The 17,843-nt window shown below is 37.2% G+C and overlaps 1 protein-coding gene across 5 annotated transcripts in view; it reads right to left on the bottom strand.

The window, feature by feature from the left end:
• The window catches only part of MATCAP2 (microtubule associated tyrosine carboxypeptidase 2), an 89,526-nt gene that overhangs the window by 32,366 nt on the left and 39,317 nt on the right, over positions 1 to 17,843 (bottom strand). For 4 of the 5 annotated variants that reach the window (XM_059932702.1, XM_059932699.1, XM_059932698.1 and 1 more), the window contains exons 3-6: positions 13,519 to 13,662; positions 12,684 to 12,816; positions 11,828 to 12,133; positions 5,526 to 5,675 (exon numbers count right to left, since the gene is read on the bottom strand). In XM_059932702.1, the coding sequence (XP_059788685.1) occupies positions 5,526 to 5,675; positions 11,828 to 12,133; positions 12,684 to 12,816; positions 13,519 to 13,662 (733 nt within the window). The remainder of the gene's footprint in view (positions 1 to 5,525; positions 5,676 to 11,827; positions 12,134 to 12,683; positions 12,817 to 13,518; positions 13,663 to 17,843) is intronic. The other variant, XM_059932700.1, reaches the window with a different exon arrangement.

Genomic DNA, 17,843 nt, shown 5'->3' with positions numbered 1-17,843 from the left:
AACAAGATAGAAACCCTCCAGAAAGCGGGGATAGAGGGAACCTACCTCAACATAATAAAGGCCATATATGACAAACCCACAGCCAACATCATTCTCAATGGTGAAAAACTGAAACCATTTCCTGTAAGATCAGGAACAAGAGAAGGGTGCCCACTCTCACCACCATTATTCAACATAGTTTTGGAAGTTTTAGCCACAGCAATAAGAAAAAGAAATAAAAGGAATCCAATTTGGAAAAGAAGAAGTAAAACTGTCACTGTTTGCAGATGACATGATACTATACATAGAGAATCCTAAAGATGCTACCAGAAAACTACTAGAGCTAATCAATGAATTTGGTAAAGTAGGACACAAAATTAATGCACAGAAATCTCTTGCATTCCTATACACTAATGATGAAAAATCTGAAAGAGAAATTAAGGAAACACTCCCATTTAGCACTGCAACAAAAAGAATAGAATACCTAGGAATAAACCTACCTAAGGAGACAAAAGACCTGTATGCAGAAAACTATAAGACACTGATGAAAGAAATCAAAGATGATACAAACAGATGGAGCGATATACCATGTTCTTGGATCGGAATACTCAACACTGTGATAATGGCTATACTACCCAAAGCAGTCTACAGATTCAATTAAATCCCTATCAAACTACCAATGGCATTTTTCACAGAACTAGAACAAAAAATTTTACAATTGGTATGGAAACACAGAAGACGTGAATAGCCAAAGCAATCTTGAGAAAGAAAAACGGAGCTGGAGGAATCAGGCTCCCTGACTTCAGACTATACTACAAAGCTACAGTAATCAAGACAGTATGGTACTGGCACAAAAACAGAAATATAGATCAATGGAACAAGATAGAAAGCCCAGAGATAAACCCATGTACATATGGTCACCTTATTTTTGATAAAGGAGGCTAGAATATACAATGGAGAAAAGACAGCCTCTTCAATAAGTGGTGCTGGGAAAACTGGACAGCTACATTTAAAAGAATGAAATTAGAACACTCCCTAACACCAGACACAAAAATAAACTCAAAATGGATTCGAGACCTAAATGTAAGACCAGACACTATAAAACTCTTAGAGGAAAACATAGGAACACTCTTTGACATAAATCACAGCAATATCTTTTTTGATCCAGCTCCTAGAGTAATGGAAATAAAAACAAAAATAAACAAATGGGACCTAATGAAACTTCAAAGCAGTTGCACAGCAAAGGAAACCATAAACAAGACCAAAAGACAACCCTCAGAAAGGGAGAAAATATTTGCGAATGGATCAACAGACAAAGGATTAATCTCCAAAATATATAAACTCATGCAGCTCAATATTAAAAAAACAAACAACCCAGTCCCAAAATGGGCAGAAGACCTAAATAGACATTTCTCCAAAGAAGGCATACAGATGGCCAAGAAGCACATGAAAACCTGCTCAACATCACTAATTATTAGAGAAACGCAAGTCAAAACTACAATGAGGTATCACCTCACACCAGTTAGAATGGGCATCATCAGAAAATCTACAAACAACAAATGCTGGAGAGGGTGTGGAGAAAAGGGAACCCTCTTGCACTGTTGCTCGGAATGTAAATTGATACAGCCACTACGGAGAACAGTATGGAGGTTCCTTAAAAAACTAAACATAGAATTACCATACGATCCAGCAATCCCACTACTGGGCATATACCCAGAGAAAACCATAATTCAAAAAGACACATGCACCCCAATGTTCATTGCAGCACTATTTACAACAGCCAGGTCATGGAAGCAACCTAAATGCACATCAACAGACGAATGGATAAAGAAGATGTGGTCCATATATACAATGGAATATTACTCAGCCATACAAAGGAACAAAATTGGGTCATTTGTTGAGAGGTGGATGGATCTAGAGACTGTTATACAGAGTGAAGTAAGTCAGAAAGAGAAAAACAAATATCGTATATTAACGCATATATGTGGAAGCTAGAAAAATGGTACAGATGAACCGGTTTGCAGGGCAGAAATTGAGACACAGATGTAGAGAACAAACGTATGGACACCAAGGGGGGAAAGCGGCCGGGGGGGTGGGGGTGGGGGTGTGATGAATTGTGAGATTGGGATTGACATGTATACACTGATGTGTATAAAACTGATCACTAGTAAGAACGTGCTGTATAAAAAAATAAATAAAATAAAATTCAAGAATTAAATAAAGAAATTAATAAAAATAAAAAGAAACGAAATTGAGTTATTTGTAGTAAGGTGGATGGACCTAGAGTCTGTCACACAGAGTGAAGTAAGTCAGAAAGAGAAAAACAAATACCGTATGCTAACACATATATATGGAATAAAAAAAAAATGGTTCTGAAGAACCTAGGGGCAGGACAGGAATAAAGACGCAGAGGCAGAGAATGGACGTGAGGACACAGGAGGGGGGGAAGGGCAAGCTGGAGCGAAGTGAGAGAGTAGTATATATATACTACCAAATGTAAAATAGATAGCTACTGGGAAGCAGCTGCATTGCACAGGGAGATCCACTCAGTGCTTTCTGACCACCTAAAGGGGTGGGATAGGGAGGATGGGAGGGAGGCTCAAGAGGGAGGTATTATGGGGATGTATGTATATATACAGTGGATTCACTTTGTTATACAGCAGAAACTAACAACACTGTAAAGCAATTATACTCCAATAAGATGTAAAAAATACATAAATAGTAGTACCAAAAAAAAAAAAGGGACCTAATGAAACTCAGAAGCTTTTGCACAGCAGAGGAAATCATAAACAAAAGGAAAGATAACCCACACAATGGGAGAAAATACTGGCAAATGATGCGTCCGACAAGGGATTAATCTCCAAAGTTTACAAACAGCTCATGAACATCAATATCATAAAAAGCAAACAACCCAATCAAAAAATGGGCAGAAGACCAAAACAGACATTTCTCCAAAGACAGACAGATGGCCACAAGGCACATGGAGAGACGCTCAACTTTGCTAATTATTAGATAAATGCAAATCAAAACTACAATTAGATATCACCTCACACCAGTCAGAATGGCCATCATCAAAAATGTACAAACATGGGATCCAGAACTCGACTTCCTGTATATGTAAAATAAAAGAGCTGAATAGAACCTGAAAAAAAAAATCTACAAACAATAAATGCTGAAGAGGGTGTTGAGAAGAGAACCCTCCTAGACTGTAGGTGGGAATGTAAATTGGTACAGTCACTATGGAGAAAAATATGGAAGTTCCTTAAAAACATGAAAAATAGAGCTACCATATGATCCAGCAATGCCACTCCTGGGCACATATCTGGCAAAAACCATGGTTTGAAAGGATACACGCACCCCAATGTTCATTGCCGCACTGCTTATAGTAACCAAGACATGGAAGCAACCTAAATATCCATCAACAGAAGAGTGGATAAAGAAGATGTGGTAAATATGATCAATGGAATATTACTCAGCCATTAAAAAGGATGAAATAATGCCACTGGCAGCAACATGAATGGACCTGGAGATTATCATACTTAGTGAAGTCAGTCAGACAGAGAAAGACAAATATCTTCTGATATCGCTATATGGTGAATCAAGAAAATGATACAAATAAAGTTATTTCCAAAACAGAAACAGATTCACAGACTTAGAATACAAACTTATGGTTAACAAAGGGGAATGGTAGGGGGCAGGGATAAACTAGCAGTTTGGGACTGATATATATACACTACAATAATGAAAATAAATAACCAACAAGGACCTACTGTATAGCCAAGGGAACTGTGGTCAAATTCTGTAGTAACTAAATGGGTAAAGAACTTCGCATAACTGAAGCACTTCATTGTATACCTGAAACTAACACAACATTGTTAATCAACTATACTCCAATATAAAATAAATATTAAAAAACTTTTTAAAAAACAAAAAAACAGTATGATGAGAAACAAAAAAAAACACTGTTCAAGATCTCTCCCTATTAAAAGTGGCTAAAGGGACATTGCCACCAAAACTAATTCATGAACCCTGATTGGACCTAGATTTTTTTTTTTTTTTAACATCTATAAAGACATTTTTGGAACAGTTGGGGAAATTTAAATACCGTATATGGGGTAGTTGATATTGCTGAATTACCACTCACTTTCTTAAGTGTGATAGTGATACTGTTTTAAGTAGAAGAGAACGTTTTTAGTCTTAGGAGATGCATGCTCAAGTTTTTAAGGAATGAAATGCCAAGTGTACAACTTGCTTTTAAAAAGTCACAGAGAATAGCATCAAGAAAGTGAAAAGACAACAGAGTAGTAGAAAATATTTGTAAATGATTATTTGACAAGAGATTTTTATCTAGAATATACAAAAAACTCTTACACCTCAATAATAAAAAGCAAACCAATTAAAAATGGGTAAATGATCTAAACAGACAGTTCTCCAAAGAAAATACATAAATAGCCAATAATCACATGAAAAGATGCTCAACATCACTAGTCACCAGGAAAATGCAAATCTAAACCACAGTGAGTTAACCACTACACACCCACTAGGGATGGTTACAATATTAATTTAAAAAATGAAAATAGTAGGTGTTGGTGAGTATTTGGAGAAATAGAAATCGTCATACACTGCAGTGGGAATGTAAAATGGTGCATTCACTTTGGAAACGTGGCAGTTCCTCAAAAGGCTGAGCACAGAGTTACCATATAACCCCAAAATTCCACTCGTAAGCATATACTCAAGAGAATTACCAGCATAAACTTATGAATAAAGGCTCATAATAGCATTATTCATAACAGCTAAAAAGTGGAAACAACCCAAATGCCCATTAACTGGTGAAAGGATAAATAAAAGGTGTCATATCCATGCACTGGATTATTATTCAGCAATAAAAAGGATTGATATACTGATACATGCTACAATATGAACAAACTTTAAAAATATTACGCTAAGTAAAAATAAATAAATAAATATTATGCTAAGTAAAAGAACCCAGCCACAAAGGATCACATATTATATGACTTCATTTATATGAAATGTTCAAAAGAGGCAAAACTAATAAAAGCAGATTAATGGTTATTTATCATTAGGAGCAATGGGGAGAGAGAATAGGTAATGACTGCTAATGGGTACAAGTTTCTTTTTGGGTGATGAAACGTTCTGGAATTAGATAGTGGTGTTGGCTGCGCAACTCCACGAATATTATAAAAATCACTGAACTGTACATTTTAAATGGATGAATTATATGTCATGTGAATTATATATCTCAATAAAGCTGTTTTTAAAGTCAAAGAGGAAGAGAGAAAGCAAAAATGGCAAAATATTAACAATTGGTGAATCCAGAGGAAGGGTATAGAAGTGTTAATTCCTTCATTATTTCCCTATTTCTGTAGGTTTGAAAATTTTCAAAATGAGATGGGAAAAACAATGCTAACAAAATGTGGTTTGGGAAAACTAGAACTGACCTCAAGTAACAAAGGTTTAATTTTTCATAGTTGAGTGGATTCTCTGATGGGAAGATTAGGATATATCCAAAATCAATAGACAATTACCCAGTCCCGCAGCCAGTGAGCCGGGCACGGAGCCACCCACTTGCACTGTGCCCACCGCAGCCGAACCCGGCTCCTGCGGGAGCCAAACGGAGAGCGGGGATCGTGAGCCCCGGCCAGAGCGAGTGCGCACAGCCGCCACTGAGTCAGCACCTGGAGGACATGAAGAAATGGATGGAAGATAAGAGCAAAGCGAGACTTAGGCTTAAAAGCAGGTTGCTTGCTGCTTGAGGGCCAACTGCAAGTTTGAACTCTGTTCTCAGAAGACACAAGGGAATCCTTTCCTAAGCCTGTAAATAAGCCCTGCCCTTGGTGCCTAAGGAAGGGGTTAGAGAAAGTCAGCCTGAGAGTCAACTAACTGCTGAACAATCAACGACAGGAAGACACTGGAACTCATCAAAAAAGATACCCCACATCCAAAGACAAAGGAGAAGCCACAATGAGACAGTACGAGGGGCACAATCACAATAAAATCAAATCCCATAACTGCTGAGTGGGTGACTCACAAACTGAAGAACACTTATACCACAGAAGTCCACCCACTGGAGTGAAGGTTCTGAGCCCCACGTCAGGCTCCTCAACCTGGGGGTCCGGCAACGGGAAGAGAAATTCCTAGAGAATCAGACTTCGAAGGCTAGCAGGATTTGATTGCAGGACTTCGACAGGACTGGGGGAAACAAAGACTCCACTCTTGAAGGGCACACACAAAGTAGGGTGTGCATCAGGACACAGGGGAAGGAGCAGTGACCCCAAAAGAGACTGATTCAGACCTACGTGCCAGTGTTGGAGGGTCTCCTGCAGAGGCGGGGGGTGGCTTTGTCTCACCGTGAGGACAAGGACACTGGCAGCGGAAGTTCTGGGAAGTACTCCTTGGCGTGAGCCCTCCCAGAGTCTGCCATTAGCCCCACCAAAGAACCCGGGTAGGCTCCAGAGTTGGGTTGCCACAGGCCAAACAACCAACAGGGAGGGAACCCAGCCCCACCCATCAGCAGACAAGTGGATTAAAGTTTTACTGAGCTCTGCCTACCAGAGCAACACCCAGCTCTATCTATCACCAGTCACTCCCATCAGGAAACTTGCACAAGCCTCCTAGATAGCCTCATCCACCAGAGGGCAGACAGCAGAAGCAAGAAGAACTACAATCCTCCAGCCTGTGGAAAAAAACCACATTCACAGAAAGATAGACAAGATAAAAAGGCAGAGGGCTATGTCCCAGATGAAGGAACAAGATAAAACCCCAGAAAAACAACTAAATGAACTGGAGATTGGCAATCTTTCAGAAAAAGAATTCAGAATAATGATAGTGAAGATAATCCAGGACCTTGGTAAAAGAATGGAGGCAAAGATCGAGAAGAAGTAAGAAACATTTAACAAAGACCTAGAAGAATTAAAGAAAAAACACCTAGAAGAATTAAAGAACAAACAAACAGAGATGAACAATACAATAACTGAAATGAAAAATACACTAGAAGGAATCAATAGCAGAATAACTGAGGCAGAAGAACGGATAAGTGACCTGGAAGACAGAATGGTGGAATTAACTGCTGCGGAAGAGAATAAAGAAAAAAGATTGAAAAGAAATGAAGACAGCCTAAGAGACCTCTGGGACAACATTAAATGCAACAACATTCACATCATAGGGTCCCAGAAGCAGGAGAGAGAGAGAAAGGACGCGAGAAAATATTTGAAGAGATTATAGTTGAAAAATTCCTTAATATGGGAAAGGACATAGCTACCTAAACCCAGGAAGTGCAGACAGTCCCATACAGGATAAACCCAAGGAGAAACATGCTGAGACACATAGTAATCAAACTGGAAAAAATTAAAGACAAACAAAAATTACTGAAACCATCAAGGGAAAAACAACAAATAACATACAAGGGAACTCCCATAAGGTTAACAGCTGATTTCTCAGTAGAAACTCTACAAACCAGAAGGGAGTGGCACGATATATTTAAAGTGACGAAAGGGAAGAACCTACAACCAAGATTACTCTACCAGGCAAGGATCTCATTCAGATTCGATGGAGAAATCAAAAGCTTTACAGACAAGCAAAAGCTAAGAGAATTCAGCACCACCAAACCAGCTCTACAACAAATGCTAAAGGAACTTCTCTAAGTGGGAAACACAAGAGAAGAAAAGGACCTACAATAACAAACACAAAACAATTAAGAAAATGGTAATAGGAATATACATATCAATAATTACCTTAAACGTGAATGGATTAAATGATCCAACCAAAAGACACAAGCTCGCTGAATGGATACAAAATCAATACCCATTTATATGCTGTCTCCAAGAGACCCACTTCATACCTAGGGACACATACAGGCTTAAAGTGAGGGGATGGAAAAAGATATTCCATGCAAATGGAAATCAAAAGAAAGCTGGAGTAGCAATACTCATACCAGATAAAATAGACTTTAAAATAAAGAATGGTACAAGAGACAAGGAAGGACACTACATAATGATCAAGGGATCAATCCAAGAAGAAGATATAACAATTATAAACATATAATTGTTTATATTATATGTTTATAATATAAACACCAACACAGGAGCACCTCAATACATAAAGCAACTGCTAACAGCCACAGAAGAGGAAATTGACAATAACACAATAACAGTGGGGGACTTTAACACCTCACTTACACCAATGGACAGATCATCCAAACAGAAAATTAATAAGGAAACACAAGCTTTAAATGACACAACAGACTAGATAGATTTAATTGATATTTATAGTACATTCCATCCAAAAACAGCAGATTACACTTTCTTCTCAAATGCGCATGGAACATTCTCCAGGATAGATCACATCTTGGGTCACAAATCAAGCCTCAGTAAATTTAAGAAAACTGAAATCATATCAAGTATCTTTTCTGACCACAATGCTATGAGATTAGAAATCAATTATAGGGAAAAAACCATAAACAACACAAACACATGGAGGCTAAACAATACGTTACTAAATAACCAAGAGATCACTGAAAAAATCAAAGAGGAAATCAAAACATACGTAGAGACAAATGACAATGAAAACACGATGATCCAAAACCTATGGGATGCAGCAAAAGCAGTTCTAAGAGGGAAGTTTATAGCAATACAAGCCTGCCTCAAGAAATAAGAAAAGTCTCAAATAAACAATCTAACCTTACACCTAAAGGAACTGGAGAAAGAAGTACAAACAAAACCCAAAGTTAGTAGAAGGAAAGAAATCATAAAGATCAGAGCCAAAATATATGAAATCGAAACAAAGAACACAATAGCAAAGATCAATAAAACTAAAAGCTGCTTCTTTGAGAAGATAAACAAAATTGATAAACCATTAGCCAGACTCATCAAGAAAAAAAGGGAGAAGACTCAAATCAATAGAAATAGAAATGAAAAAGGAGAAGTAACAACTGACACTGCAGAAATACAAAGGATCATGAGCGATTACTACAAGCAACTCTATGCCAGTAAAATGGACAACTTGGAAGAAATGGACAAATTCTTAGAAAAGCACAACCTTCCGAGACTGAACCAGGAAGAAATAGAAAATATAAACAGACCAGTCACAAGCACTGAAATTGAGACTGTGATTAAAAATCTTCCAACAAACAAAAGCCCAGGACCAGATGGCTTCACAGGTGAATTCTATCAAACATTTAGAGAAGAGCTAACACCTATCCTTCTCAAACTCTTCCAAAATATAGCAGAGGGAGGAACACTCCCAAACACATTCTACAAGGCCACCATCACCCTGATACCAAAACGAGACAAAGATGTCACAAAGAAAGAAAACTACAGACCAATATCACTGATGAATATAAATGCAAAAATCCTCAACAAAATACTAGCAAACAGAATCCAATAACACATTAAAAGGATGATACACCATGATCAAGTGATATTTATCCCAGGGATGCAAGGATTCTTCAATACACGCAAATCAATCAATGTAATACACCATATTAACAAATTGAAAAATAAAAACCATATGATCATCTCAATAGATGCAGAAAAAGCTTCTGACAAAATTCAACATCCAATTATGATAAAAAACTCTCCAGAAAGTGGGCAGAGAGGGAACCTACCTCAACATAATAAAGGCCATATACGACAAACCCACAGCCAACATCATTCTCAATGGTGAAAAACTGAAAGCATTTCCTCTAAGATCAGGAACAAGACAAGGATGTCCACTCTCACCACTATTATTCAACACAGTTTTCGAAGTCCTAGCCACGGCAATCAGAGAAGAAAAAGAAATAAAAGGAAACCAAACTGGAAAAGAAGAAGTAAAACTGTCACTGTTTGCAGATGACATGATACTATACATAGAGAAGCCTAAAGGTACCACCAGAAAACTACTAGAGCTAATCAATGAATTTGGTAAAGTAGCAGGATACAAAATTAATGCACAGAAATCTCTTGCATACCTATACACTAATGATGAAAAATCTTAAAGAGAAATTAAGAAAACACTCCCGTTTACCATTGCAACAAAAAGAATAAAATTCCTAGGAATAAACCTACCTAAGGAGACAAAAGACCTGTATGCAGAAAACTGTAAGACACTGATGAAAGAAATTAAAGTTGATACAAACAGATGGAGAGATATATCGTATTCTTGGATTGGAGAATCAACATTGTGAAAATGACTATACTATCCAAAGCAATCTACAGATTCAATTAAATCCCTATCAAACTACCAATGGCATTTTTCACAGAAGTAGAACAAAAAATTTCACAAGTCGTATGGAAACACAAAAGACCCCAAGTAGCCAAAGCAATCTTGAGAAAGAAAAATGGAGCTGGAGGAATCAGGCTCCCAGACTTCAGACTATACTACAAAGCTACAGTAATCAAGACAGTGTGGTACTGGCACAAAAACAGAAATATAGATCAATAGAACAGCATAGAAAGCCCAGAGATAAACCCACACACATATGGTCAACTAATCTATGACAAAGGAGGCAAGGATATACAATGGAGAAAAGACAGCCTCTTCAATAAGTGGTGCTGGGAAAACTGGACAGCTACATGTAAAAGAATGAAATGAGAACACTCCCTAACACTATACACAAAAATAAACTCATAATGGATTAGAGACCTAAACGTAAGACCAGACACTATAAAACTCTTAGAGGAAAACATAGGAAGAACACTCTTTGACATAAATCACAGCAAGATCCTTTTTGATCCAGCTCCTAGGGTAATGGAAATAAAAACAAAAATAAACAAATGGGACCTAATGAAACTTAAAAGCATTTGCACAGCAAAGGAAACATAAACAAGACGAAAAGACAACCCTCACAATGGGAGAAAATATTTGCAAATGAAGTAACTGACAAAGAATTGATCTCCAAAATTTACAAGCAGCTCACGCAGCTCAATATTAAAAAAACAAACAACCCAATCCAAAAATGGGCAGAAGACCTAAATAGACATTTCTCCAAAGAAGACATTCAGATGGCAAAGAAGCACATGAAAAGCTGCTCAAGATCAGTAATTTTTAGAGAAAATGCAAATCAAAACTACAATGAGGTATCACCTCACACCAGTTAGAATGGGCATCATCAGAAAATCTACAAACAACATATGCTGGAGAGGGTGTGGAGAAAAGGGAACCCTCTTGCGCTGTTGGTGGGAATGTAAATTGATACAGCCACTATGGAGAACAGTATGGAAGTTCCTTAAAAAACTAAAAATAGAATTACCATATGACCCAGCAATCCCACTACTGGGCATATACCCAGAGAAAACCGTAATTCAAAAAGACACATGCACCCCAATGTTCATTGCAGCACTATTTACAATAGCCCGGTCATGGAAGCAACCTAAATGCCCATCGACAGACGAATGGATAAAGAAGATGTGGTACATATATACAATGGAATATTACTCAGCCATAGTAAGGCATGAAATTGGGTCATTTGTAGAGACGTGGATCAATCTAGAGACTGTCGTACAGAGTGAAGTCAGAAAGAGATAAACAAATATCGTATATTAACGCATATATGTGGAACTTAGAAAAATAGTAGAAACGAACCGGTCTGCAGGGCAGAAATTGAGACACAGATGTAGAGAACAGACGTATGGACACCAGGGAGGGAAAGCGGCGGGAGGGTGGTGGTGGTGGTGTGATGAATTGGGAGATTGGGATTGACATATATACGCTAATATGTAAAACATGGATAACTAGTGAGAACCTGCTGTTTTAGGAAATAAAATTCTGTTTTATAAAATAAAATTCAAAAATTAAAAAAAAAAGACAATTACGCAATAAATCAGAAAATCTACTGTCAAGGGACACACACCTGGTTGGGAGGTATCAGTCCATCCCCTCTTGGCTCGTACACAATAATCCCATCTTGTATTGGGGTCCTTGACAAACTTTCCAATATCTTTGAATAATTCACAAAAAGACATGTGGCTGGCTCGATAAACAGTGTAGTAGAGGAGGGCAGCCCTCCATAAAAAGGGGTCTCTTCTAAACAGGACGCTGTGAATACTTGCCAGTCCTTCCTCTGTGGGATTGTTTGGCTTTAGCTCATGTTTTTTACGGCCAGTCCAACTGTTCCATGGCTGCTGAAGGTTGTTAATACCTCGAAAATAATGTGTGCCTATGGAGAAGAAAAAGGCACATGAAAAGTAAGAAATGCCATTCTTATTTTAATTCTTCTCCAAAAAAAGATTCTACCAACAGTTCTAAAACCAAATTGATGTGTACCTACAAATCAAAACAAAGTAGGAAATGATCTGACACTAATGCCCTTTGGTTTGAAGGAGTACGCAGCCTTCAGGAGGATTACATGTCTCATTAGAAGAGGTATAACTTTTACAGCAATTTACTTTATTTTTAAGAGTCGAATTATAGACTTGATATTTGAAAAGAATCTTAGAGATCACTTAATTCAATTCCCTCAGTTGAAGATGGGGGAACTGAAATCCAGAGGAGTTAAATGACTCTCCAAGCTTAATACAGCTATACAGTACCCTAAAAAATCTAATTTGAAATGAGACATTAATATCTTAGCTTTAGTTCAAGTGACACCTAACAATTTCATTACTTTTTGCCAAATATTACTAAGAAAAACTGCATTATAAACGAACAAGTCCTTGAAGTAATTTCTGCTATTACAACTGAATAAATGGAGAAGGGTTGCCCCCTACCTATTTCATGCCTCAGCATTCCTTCCAGCCAATGCTCACGTGCGGTGCAAACATTGATGGTCAGTGTTGGACATCCATTTACTACTGTCATGGAAGCTCGGGAAAGCAGGTCCTCAGTGAGATGAACTACAATCTAAGGAGCAAGAGTTAAAATACATATATATATATATATATATATACACATATATAAAAGACAAAATGTAGAAGGCAGGGGGAGAAAGTTTTCACGGAAAACAATGGACCCATAAATTAACACCTTTTTCTTTTGTTTACACCATCCTGAATCTCCCAGAAACCAAGAAGATGAAATGCAGACCCTTGCAATTTTGAGCCTTTGGGAACTCAAAAACCTTTACTGGATTGAAAGAAAAGTAGACAGCTGTGCGGAGGAAGACACAGAGAACTGAAATTGTGCCTCTGCAGTGCTCTCAAATATAGTCCCCGGGCTGGAATAATGCAAAGGAAGGTACAGGAGCCAGAGTCCTGGTCACTGCTGGGCCAAAGCTTATTTTGAGACTGAACACTAGGAACTGGACATTAATAAGAGAAGTCACTGTGCCAAATCTCTTCATTAATAATTTTCATAAGCCAATTCACATAATCCTACAAGCTATACAAAAATGGTAATAAGAAAAAAGGAAAAACAGAAAAAAACTGAACATTAACAATTCAATGCAACAATGACTTAGACTTGTATTTAGTAAGAAATCTGGGTGACTTATTTAATGAGTAAAATAGTGTTGGGAAAACAAAACCTGCAGAAAAAACAAACACATGGCAGTGACTGAGAGTTAAAATGCTCAGTCAACTTGTCATGCTCACTCATGATTCATACCTCACCCATGCAGCCTTCTTTCATCATGTATTTCCTAACATGACTCCAGATTCGAGTTTTAGATAGCAGGCTACCACCAGTGGCCTGTTCAAATTTTTCATAGCTTCCATACTTTTGTAAAGTCAGTTCCATAATATTGATGGACTGTAAAAGAAACAGAGATAATGAAAGTAAACAGCCTCCTATTACTCCGACATGAGTAATGAGCTAGTTAATATTCTTATTTATCGTGACCTGTTCTGTGTTTATTGATTTCCAAATTAAATTGCAGCTACGGTAACATATTTTTCTAATCCTAAACAGCTTTCACTCATTTTCATAAATTTTTACAAACACCTGTGTACGTACTTACTTCTTAACACGGGATAAAGGCTCAAGCACTGCACAACTGTCAACATCTAACAGGCTGAGAAGCTAAGGCAGAGTTCTCAGTTTCTCTTGGGTTCTCTAAGACCATCTGGTGGTTTTGCAGGAGAACTCATAAGGTATGTCTCCAGACTAATTACTAGAATATAATTACCATTTGGATAAAGAAAAAAATTCCCAATTTTTAAGAACACACAGAAGAATCAACCATTCTTCTGTGATGATCCTATAGAACCTGATGTTTTCCTGGGCTACTACTCTTTGGCAGAAACACATAGTCTCAACATTACTAAAAACACTTTTATCTTTCATTCTGGGCAGGGTACTATCTACTTTTCATTCTTCATAAATTTTCAAATCAAAAGAATATGAAAGTTGAGATCTTTTTCTCTAAGTACAAATATACAAAAAGGAAGACTAAAAAAACTGGTAACAAATCACAGATCATCAGTATCTATGGGAAAGCCACAAAAAAAGGAAAACATTAGGATGGAAAATGCTATTCAAAGGTCTTTTGGGAAAAAGTTTGAAAATTCAAATATATCTTATGTGAATGGTGACAGAAGCTAGAAAATTCAGATACCTGATATTATATTAAGCCTATGCTTTCTAGCTGTTGTCAGACTAGTAAAGAGATTAAAAGTACAAGCTCTAGAGTCAGACTACCTGAGCTGACATCCTGGCTCTGCCACCTTCTGGTTGTGTGACTCTGGGCAAGTCACTAAACTTGTTACCAAGCCTCCTCATTAGTAAATGGGGATAACAACAATAATGTCTACTGCATGGTTTTGTTGAGAAAATTTAGCCAACCTTTGTAAAGCACAGTGTCAGACATAAGTAGTCAATACATGTCAATTATTACATCATCATCATCAGTATGTTACCATTCTTTATAAATACCACTGTAGATGACATGCCCAACACAAAAACTACAGCAAAACTCATGTGCTACAAGTAAATATATATATCCCCACAGGAAAAATATATATTACTAATAAACTAGGCGTGAATCATAAAGTTATCATAACAAGAAATGGCTTCAACAAGTTTGCCTGGCTTGCGTTCCCAAAGTTGCTGTTAATAACTGATTCACTTTGTTATAAAGCAGAAACTAACACACCATTGTAAAGCAATTATACTCCAATAAAGATGTTAAAAAAAAAAAAAAGCCTTGATATTCAAAATGTGGTCGAAAAGCCAGCAGCATTGGCACTGGCATTGTCCTGGAGGCTGGCTTCAAATTTGGAATTTTGCCTGCCTCCAAGCTACATGCATACTGAATCAGAATCTGCATTTTAACAAGATTCCCCAGGTGATTCAGGTGCACAGTAGAAAGCCAGAAGGATCTCAGAGAATGGGAACACAGCAAATATCCCAGAGGCTAATTTATTTATATGACAACTAGCATAATTAAAAGAACAAATTAGCACATAATTAAGAGCCCATTTAGCAGATTAGCTAATAAGGTATTTGCCTACACCAGTCTAATGGTCACTCACTAGTCATCAATATATCAGAGTTAGAAGAATCTGAGAAATTTTGCCTTAATTCCATAAGAGACAGAAGTGGTACCTTCTATACTGAACTTATATTTAGACCTAAAAAAAGTTAAAGAAATTTTTTATTATAACTTGTGCGTATAGGTTTTTAAAAGTACGTACTTAACTTAGGATAAAACTAGCTTTTCTAGCATATGCTTACTCAGTAGGAAAATATGGTTATCTGGTTACTATTTATTACAACAGTCTAGAGACTTTAGAAAAAAATACAGGTGACCCTTGTTATCATCAATAAATGGTACTTAGTAGAAGGCTATTAAGTATTCACACTCATAATAAGTATTCATTCATACTGATAATAGGGAACAAAGATTTGATTGGAAATTTATCCTGAAAAAGTACCCTATAAATATAAGATTAAAAAAAATTACCTTGGCAGTTTAACAACACTGAGGCAACCTTTATACCTATCAACTAATTATTAGATAATCAAAGAATGAATAAAAATAGTGGGAGTTTTTTTTGGGGGGGATGTAATTTTTCTATCAAAATGATATGCAACAGCACATCATTTTTCATTGCATGACTTACATGGCACCATCATGGCAGCAATGCTTCATGAGAGCTACATGGATGTTCCCAAAAGCTTATCTTAATATGTCATGTACAGTCATTCTTCACTGAAGTGCCCATCCTGTTGTCATCTCTAGATATTTTTCTTTATTAGTTTTTCAACTGGTCCAACCTAGACAAATTTGTCAGTGACCACACAGATCTCCAGTATCCTTTACTGACTTCCCAATCCATCTGCATTAAATAGACCCCAGCACAGAAAGAGAGACAGTGGTTGGAGAGGTGAATAAATTCAAGTTTTAAGAGAGAAGTCAGGAATGTTCAGTGGTTACTTCATCAGTGAACATTTTTGTGTTACAACAATTTCTGCTTCCTTATGCAACCTCTTGCAGGCCACAAAAATTTTACAAGTATGATCTCAATTTTGGGGGAAAAAAAAGGCAATAAGCAATTTTAAAAAGGCACAAGGAAGCCTGGAAGGATATACCAAAAGGCTACATGATATGATGTTCATGTTTGAGAAGGGATAATGTGTTGCACTGATGTTTAATTATTTGCACTATACAGAAGTTTTCAAAATTGTTTACAATATGCAAAGGAAAAAGTCATTTTTTCCAGCTTCACTGAGGTATGATTGACAAAAATTGTATATATTTAGGTTCTACAATCATGTGTCTAAGGTGTACAATGCGATGACTTAATATATGTATACACTATGAAATGACTACTACAATCAAGTTAATTTACAAATCCATCACCTCATATAGTTACATTTTTTTAATGTGGTGGGAACATCTAAGATCCTAGCAAATTTCAAGTATACAATATACTATTATTACCTATAATCATCACGCTATATATTAGATACCCAGAACTTATTCAGTTTATAACTGAAAGTTGGTACCCTTTGACCCACATCTCCTTACAAGTTTTTGTTTGTTTTTTTACAGGAAAAAAGAGTTCATCCTCTCCCCCTAGAGCTCAGAGAATCAATATCTGTATCACTTTAAGAATCAAGCTTTCACACACCTCCACATGGTTAACAATTTTAAGAGGCAATAAATTTTCATTTAAGGTAATCAGAAAACTACATCTCCCAATATTACTTGGTGGGAGATTCAAACAAGCAGCAGCTTGATTATTTTTCTCCAATCATCACTTTTTTTTTTTGGCCGTGCCTTGCAGCTTGCGGGATCCTAGTTCCCTGACCAGGGATTGAAGCCGGGCCCTTGGCAGTGAAAGCCCAGAGTCCCAACAACTGACCTCCAGGGAATTCCCCAATCATCACTTTCAATTTGCCATCCAGCATATTCCTTTCCTATCTTCAAATAAACCTCAACCAATTTAACTTCCAAAAACGTTCAAGTATTAAAAGAAAAAAAAAGTCCACTTCAAGTTAATTTAACCCAATTTAAAACATAAACCACATATCCAATTAAAGCTCTTTCCCCTCCCCTAGGCAGGGCCTGGCCTAAGGCCTAAAGAACCTTCACTGGGAAAAGAAGGCATAATCAGTGATTTGAATCCTTCTCATCTCTCCCCTATTTTCACGGCCTCTCTTCCCCTTCAGTATATTGATGGCTGGGAGGAAGGAATGAACAATTCCCATATAACTGGTTCAGCTGTGGTCCTCCTCCTTTGACTCTAATGCTGGGGCAGGCCTATTATAGCAGGTGCCTCCACTGCACAGCTCACTGACTAGCCTCCTTCCAACAGAATCTATGCAAGAAACTCCCCTGGAGTGGACAACTACCAAAACTATTTCCATGAAATTTAAAAGCACAAGAGGAACAACCTAAAGATTTAACTTAATCTAATTACTGTATACCCACTGCATGAAATATATGCAGTCAGTTAAAATAATGCTGACAAAAAAGAAACGCTGAC

The sequence above is a fragment of the Balaenoptera ricei genome, chromosome 9 (assembly GCF_028023285.1).
Source record: "Balaenoptera ricei isolate mBalRic1 chromosome 9, mBalRic1.hap2, whole genome shotgun sequence".
Lineage (NCBI taxonomy): Eukaryota > Metazoa > Chordata > Mammalia > Artiodactyla > Balaenopteridae > Balaenoptera > Balaenoptera ricei.
The sequence above is the reverse complement of the archived record's forward strand: the minus strand, read 5'-3'. Positions and strand labels throughout refer to the sequence as shown.